The 14,149-nt window shown below is 42.1% G+C and overlaps 2 protein-coding genes across 2 annotated transcripts; both read right to left on the bottom strand.

Annotated features, from left to right (window-relative positions):
- Window positions 1-881: 881 nt before the first annotated feature.
- On the bottom strand, window positions 882-5,758 carry manea (mannosidase, endo-alpha). The gene is made up of 5 exons (XM_063006852.1): window positions 5,672-5,758; window positions 4,291-4,896; window positions 3,293-3,402; window positions 2,890-2,966; window positions 882-2,001 (listed from the first exon to the last, which is right to left on the bottom strand). Exons 2-5 carry the CDS (start codon window positions 4,802-4,804, stop codon window positions 1,365-1,367), a joined length of 1,338 nt encoding a protein of 445 aa, XP_062862922.1. The 5' UTR covers window positions 4,805-4,896; window positions 5,672-5,758; the 3' UTR covers window positions 882-1,364.
- A 3,539-nt stretch (window positions 5,759-9,297) lies between these two features.
- On the bottom strand, window positions 9,298-10,638 carry gja10a (gap junction protein alpha 10 a). The gene has a single exon (XM_063006851.1). It carries the CDS (start codon window positions 10,636-10,638, stop codon window positions 9,298-9,300), a length of 1,341 nt encoding a protein of 446 aa, XP_062862921.1.
- Between the last annotated feature and the right edge of the window lie 3,511 nt (window positions 10,639-14,149).

The raw sequence follows: 14,149 nt of genomic DNA on the forward strand, positions 1-14,149 counted from the left end.
CAGACCCCAAAAAAAAGGGAACATCAGACCCCAAAAGGAGATTAGACTCCAAAAAGGAGGATGTCAGACCCCAGAAAGAAAAAAAGGACATCAGACCCCAGAAAGAAGGATGTCAGACCCCAAAAAGATGGACATCAGGCCCCAAATAGGAGGCATCAGACCCCAAAACTAAGGCATCAGACCCCAAATAGGAGAACATCAGACCCCAAAAAGGACATCAGACCTCAAAAAAGAGGACATCAGACCCCAAATAGGAGGACCTCAGACCACAAAAAGGAGATTAGACTCCAAAAAGAACATCAATGATAAAATCAGCACATTAATGAAGGTTCTTCTCACCACATTTAGACTTGACTTGTGATACTTTAGTACAAAAATCCTGAAATTCATCTTTCCTGAATCTTCTAAATGAGTCGATGCTGAGCGACCAATCAGAGCTGGACGCTGTTTATCGTTTTGGCGTGTTGACAGTGTAAATTAAAACTTAGTAATTAAGAAGCGTTTCAGGGCCGGACATTTCATAATAAAGTGGTGGCTTTAATCTAATGATATACGTAATTAATTATGATCGTTACAAGCGTCCAGTTCGCTGCCAAAGGAAGACGAATGTGTCCATCCAGGCGTCACGTCGGTTTGCGGACAGGCAGATAAAAAACCGGTCTGTCGGCCTAAAACCAGACACCCTCCCAGTGTTTATCAAACACTTCTCTTTATCTGTGAGGGCATGAACATCCTGGAATCTGGTAAAATTATTACAAATGAGCATTTGCACCACAGGGTGCGCATGGTTCTGAGAAACCACCCAGCCAATCATGTCTGTATGTGAGCTAGTGTAATATTTACTGCTGCACCATTAAAAAACATATTAAAAACACGGCAAATTAATCAGATTCTCTGTTTTTATTTACTCTGTAAACTACAGACAATATTTCCCCCCAAATTCAGAACATAAATATTATAATTTATAGCGTTTATCTGCAAAAACAACAACAATATAGTAAAATAATAACAAGAACACGGTGCTTTAGATCTCAAATAATGCAAAGACAGTAGAACTTGCTTTGGGCACAGTCATGCTGGAACAGGAATGGTCCTTCCCTAAAGTGTTGCTGCAAAGTTGGAAGCATAGAATTCCCTTTATATTACTGATTTATTACACATGTTAATAGTTAATGTCCATACAGATTAATTGGTTATGTCTTAGGAAGGAAGAAGGGGGGAGCAAAGCCTTGTCAAGGGTATTCCTGCCATACGGCCAGCGTTTCCCGGTGGAACAGGACCCACCACGACCCTGACCAGGATGAACAGTTTCATTAAAATAATGTGCTATACGCTGGCGTCTTCGCGACCTGACCCCGTCCGCACTATTCTAGCCATTTCCGCCGTTGCTCTCTGAACGTCTCCGCCCACTTGCGTGTGATTTCCAGATACGCCGAGGGTCTGTGGGGCAGGTAATTCAGGTAAGCGGTCCTGCCCCTCGTTTTGGGAACGGCGCTCTCGATCTGAGTCCCCTCGTGCCACTCGTTGAACGACGTCACCGAAATGATCTCCGGCCTGGAGTCCACGGCGGCGCTCAGAGCCGTCTCGTAGTACCGCCCGTTCAGGCGGTTCCTGGTGTTCGGGCCGTTCCAGGGCCTCACGCTGGTGTCCACGTAGCCCGGGCCCACGCTGGGTATGAAGATCAACCCGTTGGCGTCGCAGAAGCTCTTGAGGGCCCCCCAGTTGCGATAGGACGACCCGTAGGAGAAGCCGTTGGTGGCGAAGTACGTGTAGACGCCGTCGAAGCCGGACGCCAGGATTTCGTTTTTGTGCTTGTCCTCGACGAGCAGAGCCACGAAGACGCCGTCGTACGGCGTGTTCCTGACGCTCCTCTCTCCGTCGCTCTTCAGGAGCCGCGCCCACACGTCCGACCTCTGTAGATACGAGTCGTATATGTACAATAAGGGAAGGATCTTCCCGCTGTGGGATTTGTACCTGTAAAAAGCCGGATGCCCGCCGTACCTGTGAGGGGAAATAGGAGAATTAAACGTCTGGGTGGGGCAGCTACCGGTCATTCAGTCACGAAATCATAAACGTGTGTATTATAATGTACGGAGAAGGAGCTGCTCACGTTCCTTACATGCGCACGAGCTAAATTTAGGCAAAAGTGTCAATCTCTGTGAGCAATGTGGCATTTTAGGACCTTAATTTGACACACTGGCACTAACAGGGCGCATTTATTTTACCATAAAGAAATCAGAGGACGGGCGCTCAGGTGGCGCAGCGATAAAACAACTCATTGATTGGCTCGTCTGTTGGGTTGGATTGCGCAGGGATTCCTTATAACTGCTGCTGCTTGCTGATCAATGGTGCTGCACAGAGACGGGGGATAATAGTGATCAGTGCACGATACGGATCTCCATATGAACCCGCCTTGTCCAGGTAAATAGAAGTGGTCGGCTACCGCACACTTGTCAAAGGGGGCGTGTGTTAGCCACAGCTTTTCTCTGTCAGTAGTGGAGGTCTGCAGTAGTAGAGAGGAAGCGGAATGCAATCAGGTCATTGGATACGACTAAATTTGGGGAAAATAGTCACAAATCTAAGCCATAAACACATCTCGAGCTCTCGGATTCGAATCTCAGCCGCGCTATCGACCTGCCGGGTGGCCGCACAGGCACGACAGTCTTTGACCGAGGAGGAAATTGCGACCTCTGCTGGATACTAGAGGCGCCTGCACGATAGATGGTCGAATCACGGATAGCAGTGCGTGACTCTCTATACATGGTCCTCTCTCTGTGAGGCCTCTGTGAGACAAATCAGGGAACTGGATATGACTAGATGGGGAGGGAAAGCGGAACATGTGGAAACAGAGAAAAACAAATGGTGTCAATACAATTTATTTGTACTTACTTGTCAATAATGTATTTGATATTTTCAAGCATACTCGTGTCATCTCTATCTTTATAGGGCTCGATATGAAACGCCACCTAAAAAATGACAAACAAGGAATCATATACGAACACTAATCATTAAGACACAGATCTAGGGGATTTAAAAGTGCAGAAATGTCAAGGTATGAAAATTATACAGTGTTCTTAAGATCTCTGGATGATCAGACTCAGGCATTAAACACGAGAGACTAGTGTAATTCTGTTTATTTATTATAGATTATTATTATTTTCATTCTGTAGTAATTCATTAACCCCAGACTCCAGACTTCATTATAAAAGTAAAATGTTGGTACGTGTCTGTTTTATCATCATTAAATACAACAAAATACAGAAAAACAAAATATCTGACTTTACATTCCCACCTTTAGTTGGTATCTATCAGCGGCTTGCAGGATCAGCGGCACGATGTCTTCGGTGGGCTCTCCGTTCTCATCCTTCATGCCAGGAGGGTACCAGGATACCGCAAGAACCCCTGGATGTGCAGAAAGGTTTGTTTACTTGGTGCTTGGTATCATGGTCGGAGTCATGTGGGTGCCCCCTGCCCGGTTTAACACAGGTAACACACACATGCACATAATTGATGTCTCAGGTTGTATTTGTGATGCAGCGGCGGGCTGTGTTAAGTTACAATGCCTTTCCGAAGTCATCCTGAGTCTATGTGGCTGTAGTTGTTACAGCAGCACGATGGTTTTTCACACTAATGCATCTAAGGACTCAAAAGGTCACACATTTAACAGTTATTTTCTGGATTCCCTGAATCTTTCCACAATATTATGTACGGTAGACGGTCCAGCAATGACAGATCATCTTCTAATGTGAAATGTCCTTGTTAAACTGATCATTGGGTTTATCAAATTTAAAACTTGTTTATATTTACTGAATACGGTTTGTATTTTAACAATTACTTTTAAATTGCTTTTTTGTGCATAGTGTCCCTATAAATACTTTAAGGTGGCCGCATGAATTTGCAGGGTATTTTTAATATACAGATTTAAAATGAAACCCGGCTGCCTTTAATTAGCTAAATCGGCTGACCATATAATTAAGTGACCAACGGAGGATGGCTGAAGGGGGGGCGCTGCGATCCAGGGTTCGAATCCCCAGCAGGAATTCCTATCGACCAGTCGGGCATCTACATACAGACAGGATCGCCTGTGTCTGAGGGGGGGCAGGCGTCCTGTCCAGGGGAAGTTACGGCATTACGCCCAGTGATTCCACGGAGGCCGGACCCACCACAACCCTGACCAGGATAAAGAATGACTGAAAGCGGTGATTGATGTTGCCTTAAGGCTGTGCCAACATGCCACCCGTGTTGTTTTAATTTATTATTATTATTATTGTTAACAAGTTGGCATCATACCTACGGCCGCTGTTCGTAGCTGCTGCATGTGAGCGTCTATGACAGCAGGGTCCCGCGAGCTGTACGCCCCCAGCGCAGGATAAAAACTGGCACCGATATCATCCGGAGGTTCATGCACTCCCGTCGGGAAGCCCACCGCTACTTTGGGGTCCCAGTGTGGCAGAAGCGGGTGATTCCAGTGTATAAACTTTCCATCGAACTCTGGGTTTCCGTACCACGTGTAGTAGAAAACGTGCATGTTATAATTAGGAGGAGGAAACTCTTGTGCAGCTTCACTCTTCAGAGCCGCAGCCTTTATCTCGGGCATCTTCGCTGGCATGTGGTGAATCTCAGCAGCACCATCTGCCCGCACGCGGTCATCGTCCTGCCCCTTCTGGGCTACAAATTCCGGTCCGAATCCATCTGCTGAGCCCTGGTCATCACGGATCAGGTTTTTCAGGAGGGCCGATATTATAAAGAGGGTCAGTGCCAGGGCGGTCAGGATGGCACATGTGTTACGCCTAAACCGTGCCATTCTTTTGGAAGCACGCCCATTCCACAGTGAGCAGCCGGATGCTTATTCCGTTCCCTGCGATTTCAGGTCTCGTTTGGATCATCGCTTGTTTACTGAAAAACAAGAGCGACAGCCAAGGTCAGAAAGCTACCATAATTACAGAGCACTTTATTAGGTACACCTACCTGGTATATTAGATCATTATTATTATTAAGCTACTCATACCATAGAGATGAACTTTGCAGGCAAACAATTACTGACTGTAGTCTATCTGTTGCTCTCTATATCGTGTACACACGAGGACGTCCAGAAAAAAGAAAGTCTGGTCACCCTTACTGTACTGTATAACAGTGGACAGCGATAGCCTAGTGGGTAGAGCTTTGGGCTATCAACGGCATGGGTGAGACGGAGCAAGCATGTGCAACAGCAGTGTTGCTTCGTAGACAGAGTGCGTGTGCTTGACTGGCCTGCCTGCAGTCCATATCTGTCTATTATTAAAATAAACATCTATGTACGGCAGCTGAAGTCTCGAATCAGGCGAAAATGGGCACAGATTCCACAGTTAGTGTCTTCAGTTCCCAAACCATTAACAGAAAGTCTTAATAATAGGAACACTGGGGTAAACACGCCCCTGTGCCACCTTTTCTGGGGTGTGTTGTATGAATCAGATTATAAATCAGTTTACATGTCAGTTAGATAAAGGTTCAAGAAAATGAACACAAAATTAACATGTATTTTACAAAATGTACCAAGTGCCTGAAAAAAATACTTAAAAAATACAATAATACAAAACTGGGTGACCAAAATAAAGATATTCAGTTTAAATAAACACTTAGTATGAATGTGTAATGTGTAATAAATACTAAGTAATAAAAATAAAGACACCACCTTTACATTCGGTCACATTGTAAGTAAAAGCTGCTCTGATATTCTTGTTGTGATTCATCTTTAACAGTATGGTACATTAACCCGGAAGGCTGGGTTGTGTCTAAAATCCTGACCATAATGAACACAAATGTGCCCTACATAGTGTACACGAGCTATAACATAATTCTGAATGTAGTGCACCTTATTTTTGACTAGATATTCGTTTGGGATAAAACCCAACATTTCCTGGTAAACAAGCGTATAACTGCTGTAGAGTGCACTATGTAGTGTAAATATTCCGTTATTCTATTCACCGTGTAGTGCACTTGCGAATGGACAATAAAGCTATTTGGGACACAACCAGAATGAAGGTCCCGTTAGCATCTGTGGTGTTCGCCTGATTTACAACGCATGTCTAATACCATTATATTAAAAATGAGCCCACATTATGCTACTATTGTATTTTAAAATAGCAACAATAATTAGATTGATTAATTGATTAGATGTTCGTTCGTGTAATATAATGTTTATCGAAGATTACCTTCGAAGATCGGAGAGTAAACAGAGGTCCACATTTATACATGAATGCACCATCAGTGTTAAACGAATGTATACACAAAGGAAATAAATGTGTATAATTTTTATTTTATTTGCAACTTTATTACTGTTTGTTTCGATTATTATTTTCACCAAAATGCAAAAGAATAAACAGCTACCGAAAAAAAAAAACGTTTTATCACGTGACTACATTAACTGACGTGTGGTTTTGGGAATTGTAGTTCTTCTGCATTTGTAGTCTATTTATTTATTTACCCAAATCTCTAGAATATGGCTTTATATTTATTATATTTATTGTGCAACAACTGCAGTTCTTAGTTCTGCCACTATGTGGAGCTCTTTGCTCACATAAACACGTGGCTTGTGATACTACATATTTTTATATATGAAGTGATGCTAATTTCTCTATTATAATATAATACAGAAGGATCCGAAATGTGTAGACACTCCAACACAAGAAAGATTTGTATAAATATTAGTTGTAATACTACATTTATACAGACATGGCATACATTAAATGGCATACAATACACTGCTAACTTCCAAAAAGTCCATAAATACACCTATTAAAGTGTGTTTACGTTTTTTGCTTCCAAACACGGTTTTAACTAAACACTGCCCCTTTTATTAATCATTAAAACTAACCTCAAATTGACCTAAAAACATAAAAATACGTTTTAAAGTTTCTATTATGAAACAGACTTCTTCTTAATGCTTCAGCTACGTTGCTAACGTGTATAAAATCACGTATATTCAATAAATGATTCGCTTTCAGCTTTGTGTCACAATTAAAGGTCCACGTTGACACAGTTCGAAGAGTTTAAAGCCTAAAGCTTCAAAACACTGCCCAGAAATTTTTTAGAACTGGAGTGCTTATTTGACCTTTGAAAAAAAAAAATTAAATAAGAGTTTGCATATATGAGTTTTGTTTTGTATCATATTTGATACATCAGAATTTAATGTGTTAAGTTTTTTTAATTTATTGTTTACTGCATTTTTTAACAAACAAAAATGTACAGAACATAATTTTTAACTTCTTTCACTATTCTTTAGTTGTTTGGACTCAAGTCATTTAAAACTTTTAAAATAAATTATGAAATTTTAAGTGCTAATAAGTTGAATTAATCCACTAAATATTTCTAATGAAGGATCAGTAAAGATTTGAGTGTTTTTTAACCCTATATTTCACAAAATTGGTAAAAACATCCATGCAAAACAACAGGTGGGTCATTAAAAAATTTACACATCAAGTTTTTTAGGAAAACAAATTACCTACTGATGATGTAGAGGTCTCTAAAACTCATGTCAATTCTTAAATTCCAACAGACACAGTCCAAGCTGTTGTGAAAAGCATTTGCAAAAGACTAGAGGCTGTTATAGTGCATACATTTACTTACGTCCCAACATTATCTTGCAGGTTATAAGTCTGCCGAATCTACTGTTCCACTGTGGATGAATTGTAAAATCCAACCATGAAAAATAAAATCAAAATTACGGAAACTATAATGAAAAATTTATTCACTTTACAACAGCATGAGATCACAGTGCATCAGATCACAGTGCATCATATCACAGTGGTGAGCTTCATCAAAAACACCAGGAACGTTCACTTTATGTCCTCTGAACCTTCAGGACCTGGTATTCGAACGTACTTGCAATACTAAAACCCAACACAGTGGCTGCGTCCGGAATCGCATACTTCCATACTCAATAGTACGCGAAATGAGTATGCGAGAGCGGTTAGTATGTCCGAATACATAGTATACACAAAGAGGTACGCGAGAAGTACCCGGATGACCTACTTATTGGGCAGCCATGTTTGAGTATGCAAGCGATGCACACTTGCGTACTTCTGTACTGGAAGTATGTACTTTTTTACCGGCAGAGTAGTGCATACTTCCTCCAATCTAGTACATACTCTCTAAGTATGCGATTCCGGACGCAGCTAGTGTATATAAAAGCTAACCACGCGTCATCCCGGCAGCAAAGCCTTCTTAAAGCCAGAGCTTCTCATCAGAACGGCAGAACGACCTCGATCTCAAAGCTGCTGATATCCCAGTTTGTTCAGTTCTTCTCATATTTGGCCTCTTTGTGCTCCGGTTCTCATTTCTTCATAATAGAAGAGATATCCAGGAAGACACTCTGAAAGATAAAGGAAAGAAAAAGACGTACGTTCAGTGTCACACCTCTCGACTCGGCACTTCTCACTTTCCAAGAGCTGCGATTAATGAGAGCTTTGCTTTGGTACCAACACGGTTCATCAAACAAATGTGATGTGGACAAATAAATGTGATCTAGGCTGTGTTTTCCAGTGGGGCTGGAGCTGCTGCAACCCTGACCAGAATAAAGAAGCAGTACATGGTCAATCCAATCTAATAGATCTGACAGAACAAGGAAAGAGACAAATCCATTATCAGAGCAGATTGATAGATTGTTAGCCTCACTAATAAATGCAAATTTTAGTACTTGGTTAGGTCAAAATCCTGGATCTTGGAGCCAAAATGAAAAGCAATACTTCTAAACCCATATTTATTCACAAGTAAAAGCAGCCAATCCATCTTTAGCATGATTTAGGAGGTGGAAGGAAACTCCTCCAGGAACTCCATTGAAGGAAAACATGCAGATTTGTCTAGTGTGCAATCAAACATTTCTACAGAATTAATAAATCATCTGAAAAAATAACTGGACACCAGCTTTTAAGGGTATTTTTTTTTAAATATATTTATGCCATGGCTCCAAAAGACTGAGCTGATATGGACAAACTAAGCAAAGGACCCTGGATCCCACCCTGGATCCCCCATTTATTATTAGTTGCAAACTAATAATAAATAATAAACATAAAAAATGTGCATTGTTACTGTGACTGTTTGGACAGATTCAGTAAGATTTTTTGGCCCCCCCAGCCAATTTAGGCTATTTAATATGATGATATGATTCCCATCCTCTACCTTACAAGAAGGCAAGAGTGACCAGGAATGCCAGGAATTCCAATAATTAAAAAAATTTATAAATACACCCCAAAGGCTGATCTTATAGAGGTCTTGAGTTACTCACAGAGCTCTAAACTCAAACCTCGAGGACTCGAGCCTCTAAACAAGCAGGTCAGTTGCTGTATGCCTTTTGGCTCTACTTGCCATTGACATCCTCCGTCCTCCCACTGGCGGGTTCATGGGGAGCTCGTTGAGCGAGCCGAGCTCGGACTCCGAGCTCCTCGTGCTGGGACAGGACGGGCTGGACGAGCCGCTGTCCGACGGCATCCGGGCCATGAAGCTGGCCTTCCTGGGGCTGGGGTATAAGTCGCTGTTGGCGGAGTCCGCGTCGTCACTGGGTGGCTCCGGGGCGTGCAAAGTGTTCCGAAAGCAGCCCGGCATGTCAGCGTGGCTCGGCCTCTGAGAGCGCTGACCTTCCTGACTTCTGTCCCGGCATGACGCGCTGCTGCTGTCTGGACGCTCATCTTGAGTTTGGTCATCCTCCGTGAGTTCCACAGGCGCCTGGAAGTGGTGCTCGTCGTGGAGTTCCTTGCTCGGCTGACGGGTCTGGATCATGCAAGAGGAAGGAAGGGTGGCATGTGAGAAGACGCTGTGCCTGGGGAGGTAGGGAGGGTCGGATTGCCTGTGAGGAGGACACGTTTTTACTGTTCTCCGCGGGGACGAATCCAGAGGATTTTTGACGAGGCTGTCATCCTCGATGAGCTGCGAGCCAGACAGCACTTGTTTAATTTTCCGCACCCCTAAATGAGAAATCTCCAAAAGGTTCAGGGACAAAGAAACCCCACCGATGACCAGCATGAAGACCATAAAGATGGTCTTTTCTGTTGGTCTGGAGACATAGCAGTCTACAGTGTTAGGACAAGGCATCCTCTCGCACTTGTACAAAGAGTCCAGCCCCATGCCGTACAAGATATACTGGCCCACGATGAAGCACACCTCCAGCAAGGACCTGGTGAGGATATGGATGATATACGTGCGCAGCAGGGCGCCTCTCAGAGGAGCCTTCTTGACCTTCTTCTGCTCCTCCAGCTTGCGAAGTTCTCGCTCCAGTCGCCGGTGCTCGTCCAGCAGGAACTCGGTTTCCTCCAGCTCGAGCCGAATCTGAGCCCTCCTCCTGTGCCTCTCCTTCTCCAGGGCTCGGAGACGGTACAGGGCGTGGCCCATGTACACCAGCGAGGGCGACGAGACGAAGATGATCTGCAGCACCCAGAAGCGGATGAGCGAGATGGGGAACGCCTGGTCATAGCAGACGTTCTTGCAGCCGGGCTGCTCCGTGTTGCAGACGAACTCGCTCTGCTCGTCCACCCAGACGTCCTCGGCCGCCACGCCCAGCACCAGCATCCGGAAGATGAAGAGGATGGTGAGCCAGATTTTGCCTACCATCGTGGAATGGATGTGCACCTCCTCCAAGATGCCCCCCAACAAGTTCCAGTCCCCCATTTTTACTGCCACATGTCCGGACTGGGCTGTATGGAAATGAAGTCTAGATGTAAAAAAGCTCGACGGAAAACGATGTTTGATTTAAAGTCGTCTGTGTTTTTAATGTATTTCCCTCAGGTATAAAGGCTGTCAGCATGTTTAAATCCATGATTTCTTTATTTCATTACAGAGCAGGATGGTTCCAGATCCTCTAGATCAGACTGCATTTCAAAAAAAGCTAAAAAGAGCTCGATGTTCCTGATGTTCCATTGTACACACGTCGAGTTGTAGTAACCGTCCCAGTACAAAATCAGAGCTCCTCTCAGACTACAATGAATGTTTCCAACAGTTGCTGGAGTTCACAGAATGCAAAAAATTGATCCGACACGGCCGGGACAATGCCCCATGGCGTGTGCCAACCATAGTGCCCCCATGCACCACCGGCCTGCTGTTACACGTAACAAAATATTTGCTATCGTTTTCTAAACTTGTTTCGTCTGCATCTGTCTGGGGGCTCAGATACAAAAGATACACAAACTTACATCGGCATAAACATCTGAATCGATCTGATTACATCTGAGCTAATGAATAATCTGTATCTCCTCTCAGCATCTGTCTATCGAACATTCATTCGTTCATTATCTGTTTTACCACTTCTTTACCTTATTCCGGGTCACAGTGGGTCCAGTTCACTGGGCGGAAGGGCCAGTCCATCACAGGACAAACACTGTTGGAGGAAACTGGAACACCTGAAGGAAAACATGGACACAGAAAGAACCTGTAACGGTCTACCTAGGAACCTAACCCAGGACCTACTCATTAAGCCACCCCTGTAAATCAAACAGGGACACTGAATATGACTTTCTTAAATCATTTTCCCCCTCACTGCTGAATCTGTTCCAGTTTTACATCAGAGCGTTTTAACAGATTTATCAATGGCGTAAAGATTTGTTTAATGTCAGCGCTGAGCGATGTATACTGTTTACATTACTGCACGACCGTTTTCTTCTTACCTCCCTTCAAACGCAGTTAAATTGACATTCCTTTTAGATTACAGACATGTTTTAATGCATCTTCCTCCCAATCTAGTCGTATCCAATCAGGACCAGTAGCTGACCGCTTCTTTTCACCTGCACCGGATGAGTTCATATGGAGATCCGTATCCGTCTCAGTGCACCGGCATCGATCAGCCAGCAGAGGTCGTAACTGCAGCAGTTGTGTGGAACCTCAACGTCCCTCCCTCTCTCAGGCGAGCCGATCATTGTTTGGGTGGGTAAAGCTGAGATTCGAACTCATGAGCTCGAGATGTTTCCCTAATGTTAAATAAATAAAAAACGTTTCTTTATGATTATGAAAAAATTCTGTAAAACTGTAAGACTGTTTATACACAGTATAACAACCATGAACCAGCTTATACTACATGGCTAAAATTATAAGGACACAGGATGTCCACAAAAAGACGTACAATTTGATCAATTGGTGATATGTAGATAATAAAAAGTACTGGACCAAGTACTGAACCTTGGGGAACCTCTTTGGGGAACTTTCGTGTGAAAGTAGTTGTGGAGGAACCATGAACGGTCTTGCTTGTATAAAAATACAGTAAAGACTTCAAGTAACCATAATGATACACAGATTTTCATGTCTGTGTAAAAACATTTATCTTTAAAGACGATTGTTTTTGTTTTGTTTGACTAGGTCCTGTTACTGCACGTGAGCGTGTTGTACTGATATGCCCTGTGTCGGGTTTTTGGATCACTGAATGTGCCCCACTACGCCCTCATAAAACGACCAGCCCTGCCTCTGGCGTTTAATTAGCTGTTTTCTGACAGTCAATGGCGCATTGATTTGATTTTCCCTGGCAGAATACAGAGAGGTCCTGCTGGGTGACCCGTTACATAACGCCCTCATTCAGATGATGTACAAAGCCGCGTCTCTGTTGTTGTGTGGATGGATGTCGGATCAGAACGATTGGGTTTTAATCGTGTTTCAAATCAGAAATAATTCAGTAAACCCATTATAAGAACCCAACTGCCCACCAATTACAAAAAAAATCTCCCACAACACTGTAAGTCACTGGTGAACTGGTGCGGCTGCAGTACTGTGTTTACAGCGCCGCCATGTGGACATGTAGAGAATGACACGTTAGGAAAAGCTTTTTGTCCTACTTCGTGACCAAAACAGATTCTAATAGTTCTCACGACTAAAAATGTTTCTTTTTTTTTATAATGTTATTCATTTATTTTTAAAGAATCTGTATACAGTATATATAAATATAGTAAATATGAACATACAAACAAAAATCACGATTGAACACAAGTAGCTTAGCATAATGTAAAAACGAGACATTAAACCTCTTTAGAAGATTCTCTTTATATAAAACTAAGATTAAGTGTTAATAATATGAGACAGTTAATAATTTACATAACTTTTTAATTAAATTTATTTACTTTAAAGTTATAGTTTATTTATTTGTTTACTACTATTTGCACTTCTGCTAGATGCTAACTGCATTTCGTATTCAGCATATTAACTTCAATAGCTTTTAAAGTATTCATCAAATTGCTCCAAATTGGTCAAGTATAACCCACATTACATACTACAACTCTTATACTGACACTTTTACCCTTTATTACATAATAAAAACAGATTTTTATTCATAACTTTAATAGCATTTAATATATTCAGCATATTAATAACTTCAGTAGCTTTTACAATATTTATCAAATTGCTCCAAAACAAGTTGTATTTTATCAAGTGTAACCCACATTACATACTACAACTCTTATACTGACACTTTTACCCTTTATTACATAATAAAAACAGATTTTTATTCATAACTTTAATAGCATTTAAAGTATTCAGCATATAATAACTTCAATAGCTTGAGCTATTTGTCTGTCTATCTATCTATCTACCTAGTTTTCTGTCTGTCTATCTATCTGTCTGCCTAATTATCTATCCATCTATCTGTCTGACTATCTTTTTGCCTGTATGTCTATCTATCTATCTATACTATATCTATATCTACTGTATATCTATATATCTATAATCTATCGATCTATCAATCTTTCTATGTCTGTCTATAATATATCTATTTATCTACATATCTATTATATATCTATAATCTATCTACAGTGCCTTGCAAAAGTATTCAGCCCCCTTGAACTTTTCAACCTTTTGCCACATTTCAGGCTTCAAACATAACGATATGAAATTGTAATTTTTTGTGAAGAATCAACAACAAGTGGGACACAATCGTGAAGTGGAACGAAATTTATTGGATATTTTAAACTTTTTTTAGAAATAAAAAACTGAAAAGTGGGGCGTGCAATATTATTCAGCCCCCTTGCGTTAATACTTTGTAGCGCCACCTTTTGCTGCGATTACAGCTGCAAGTCGCTTGGGGTATGTCTCTATCAGTTTTGCACATCGAGAGACAGAAATTTTTGCCCATTCTTCCTTGCAAAACAGCTCGAGCTCAGTGAGGTTGGATGGAGAGCGTTTGTGAACAGCAGTTTTCAGCTCTTTC

Source organism: Trichomycterus rosablanca, chromosome 13 (genome assembly GCF_030014385.1).
Source record: "Trichomycterus rosablanca isolate fTriRos1 chromosome 13, fTriRos1.hap1, whole genome shotgun sequence".
NCBI lineage: Eukaryota > Metazoa > Chordata > Actinopteri > Siluriformes > Trichomycteridae > Trichomycterus > Trichomycterus rosablanca.

Excerpts from the sequence above, each read along its gene's own strand:
- manea (XM_063006852.1), bottom strand. The coding sequence starts at position 4,804 with ATGGCACGGTTTAGGCGTAACACATGTGCCATCCTGACCGCCCTGGCA. Across the intron at positions 2,967-3,292 it reads CTGATAGATACCAACTAAAG|GTGGCGTTTCATATCGAGCC; the intron begins GTGGGAATGTAA and ends GTCATTTTTTAG. Across the intron at positions 2,002-2,889 it reads ATCAAATACATTATTGACAA|GTACGGCGGGCATCCGGCTT; the intron begins GTAAGTACAAAT and ends TTCCCCTCACAG.
- gja10a (XM_063006851.1), bottom strand. The coding sequence starts at position 10,638 with ATGGGGGACTGGAACTTGTTGGGGGGCATCTTGGAGGAGGTGCACATC.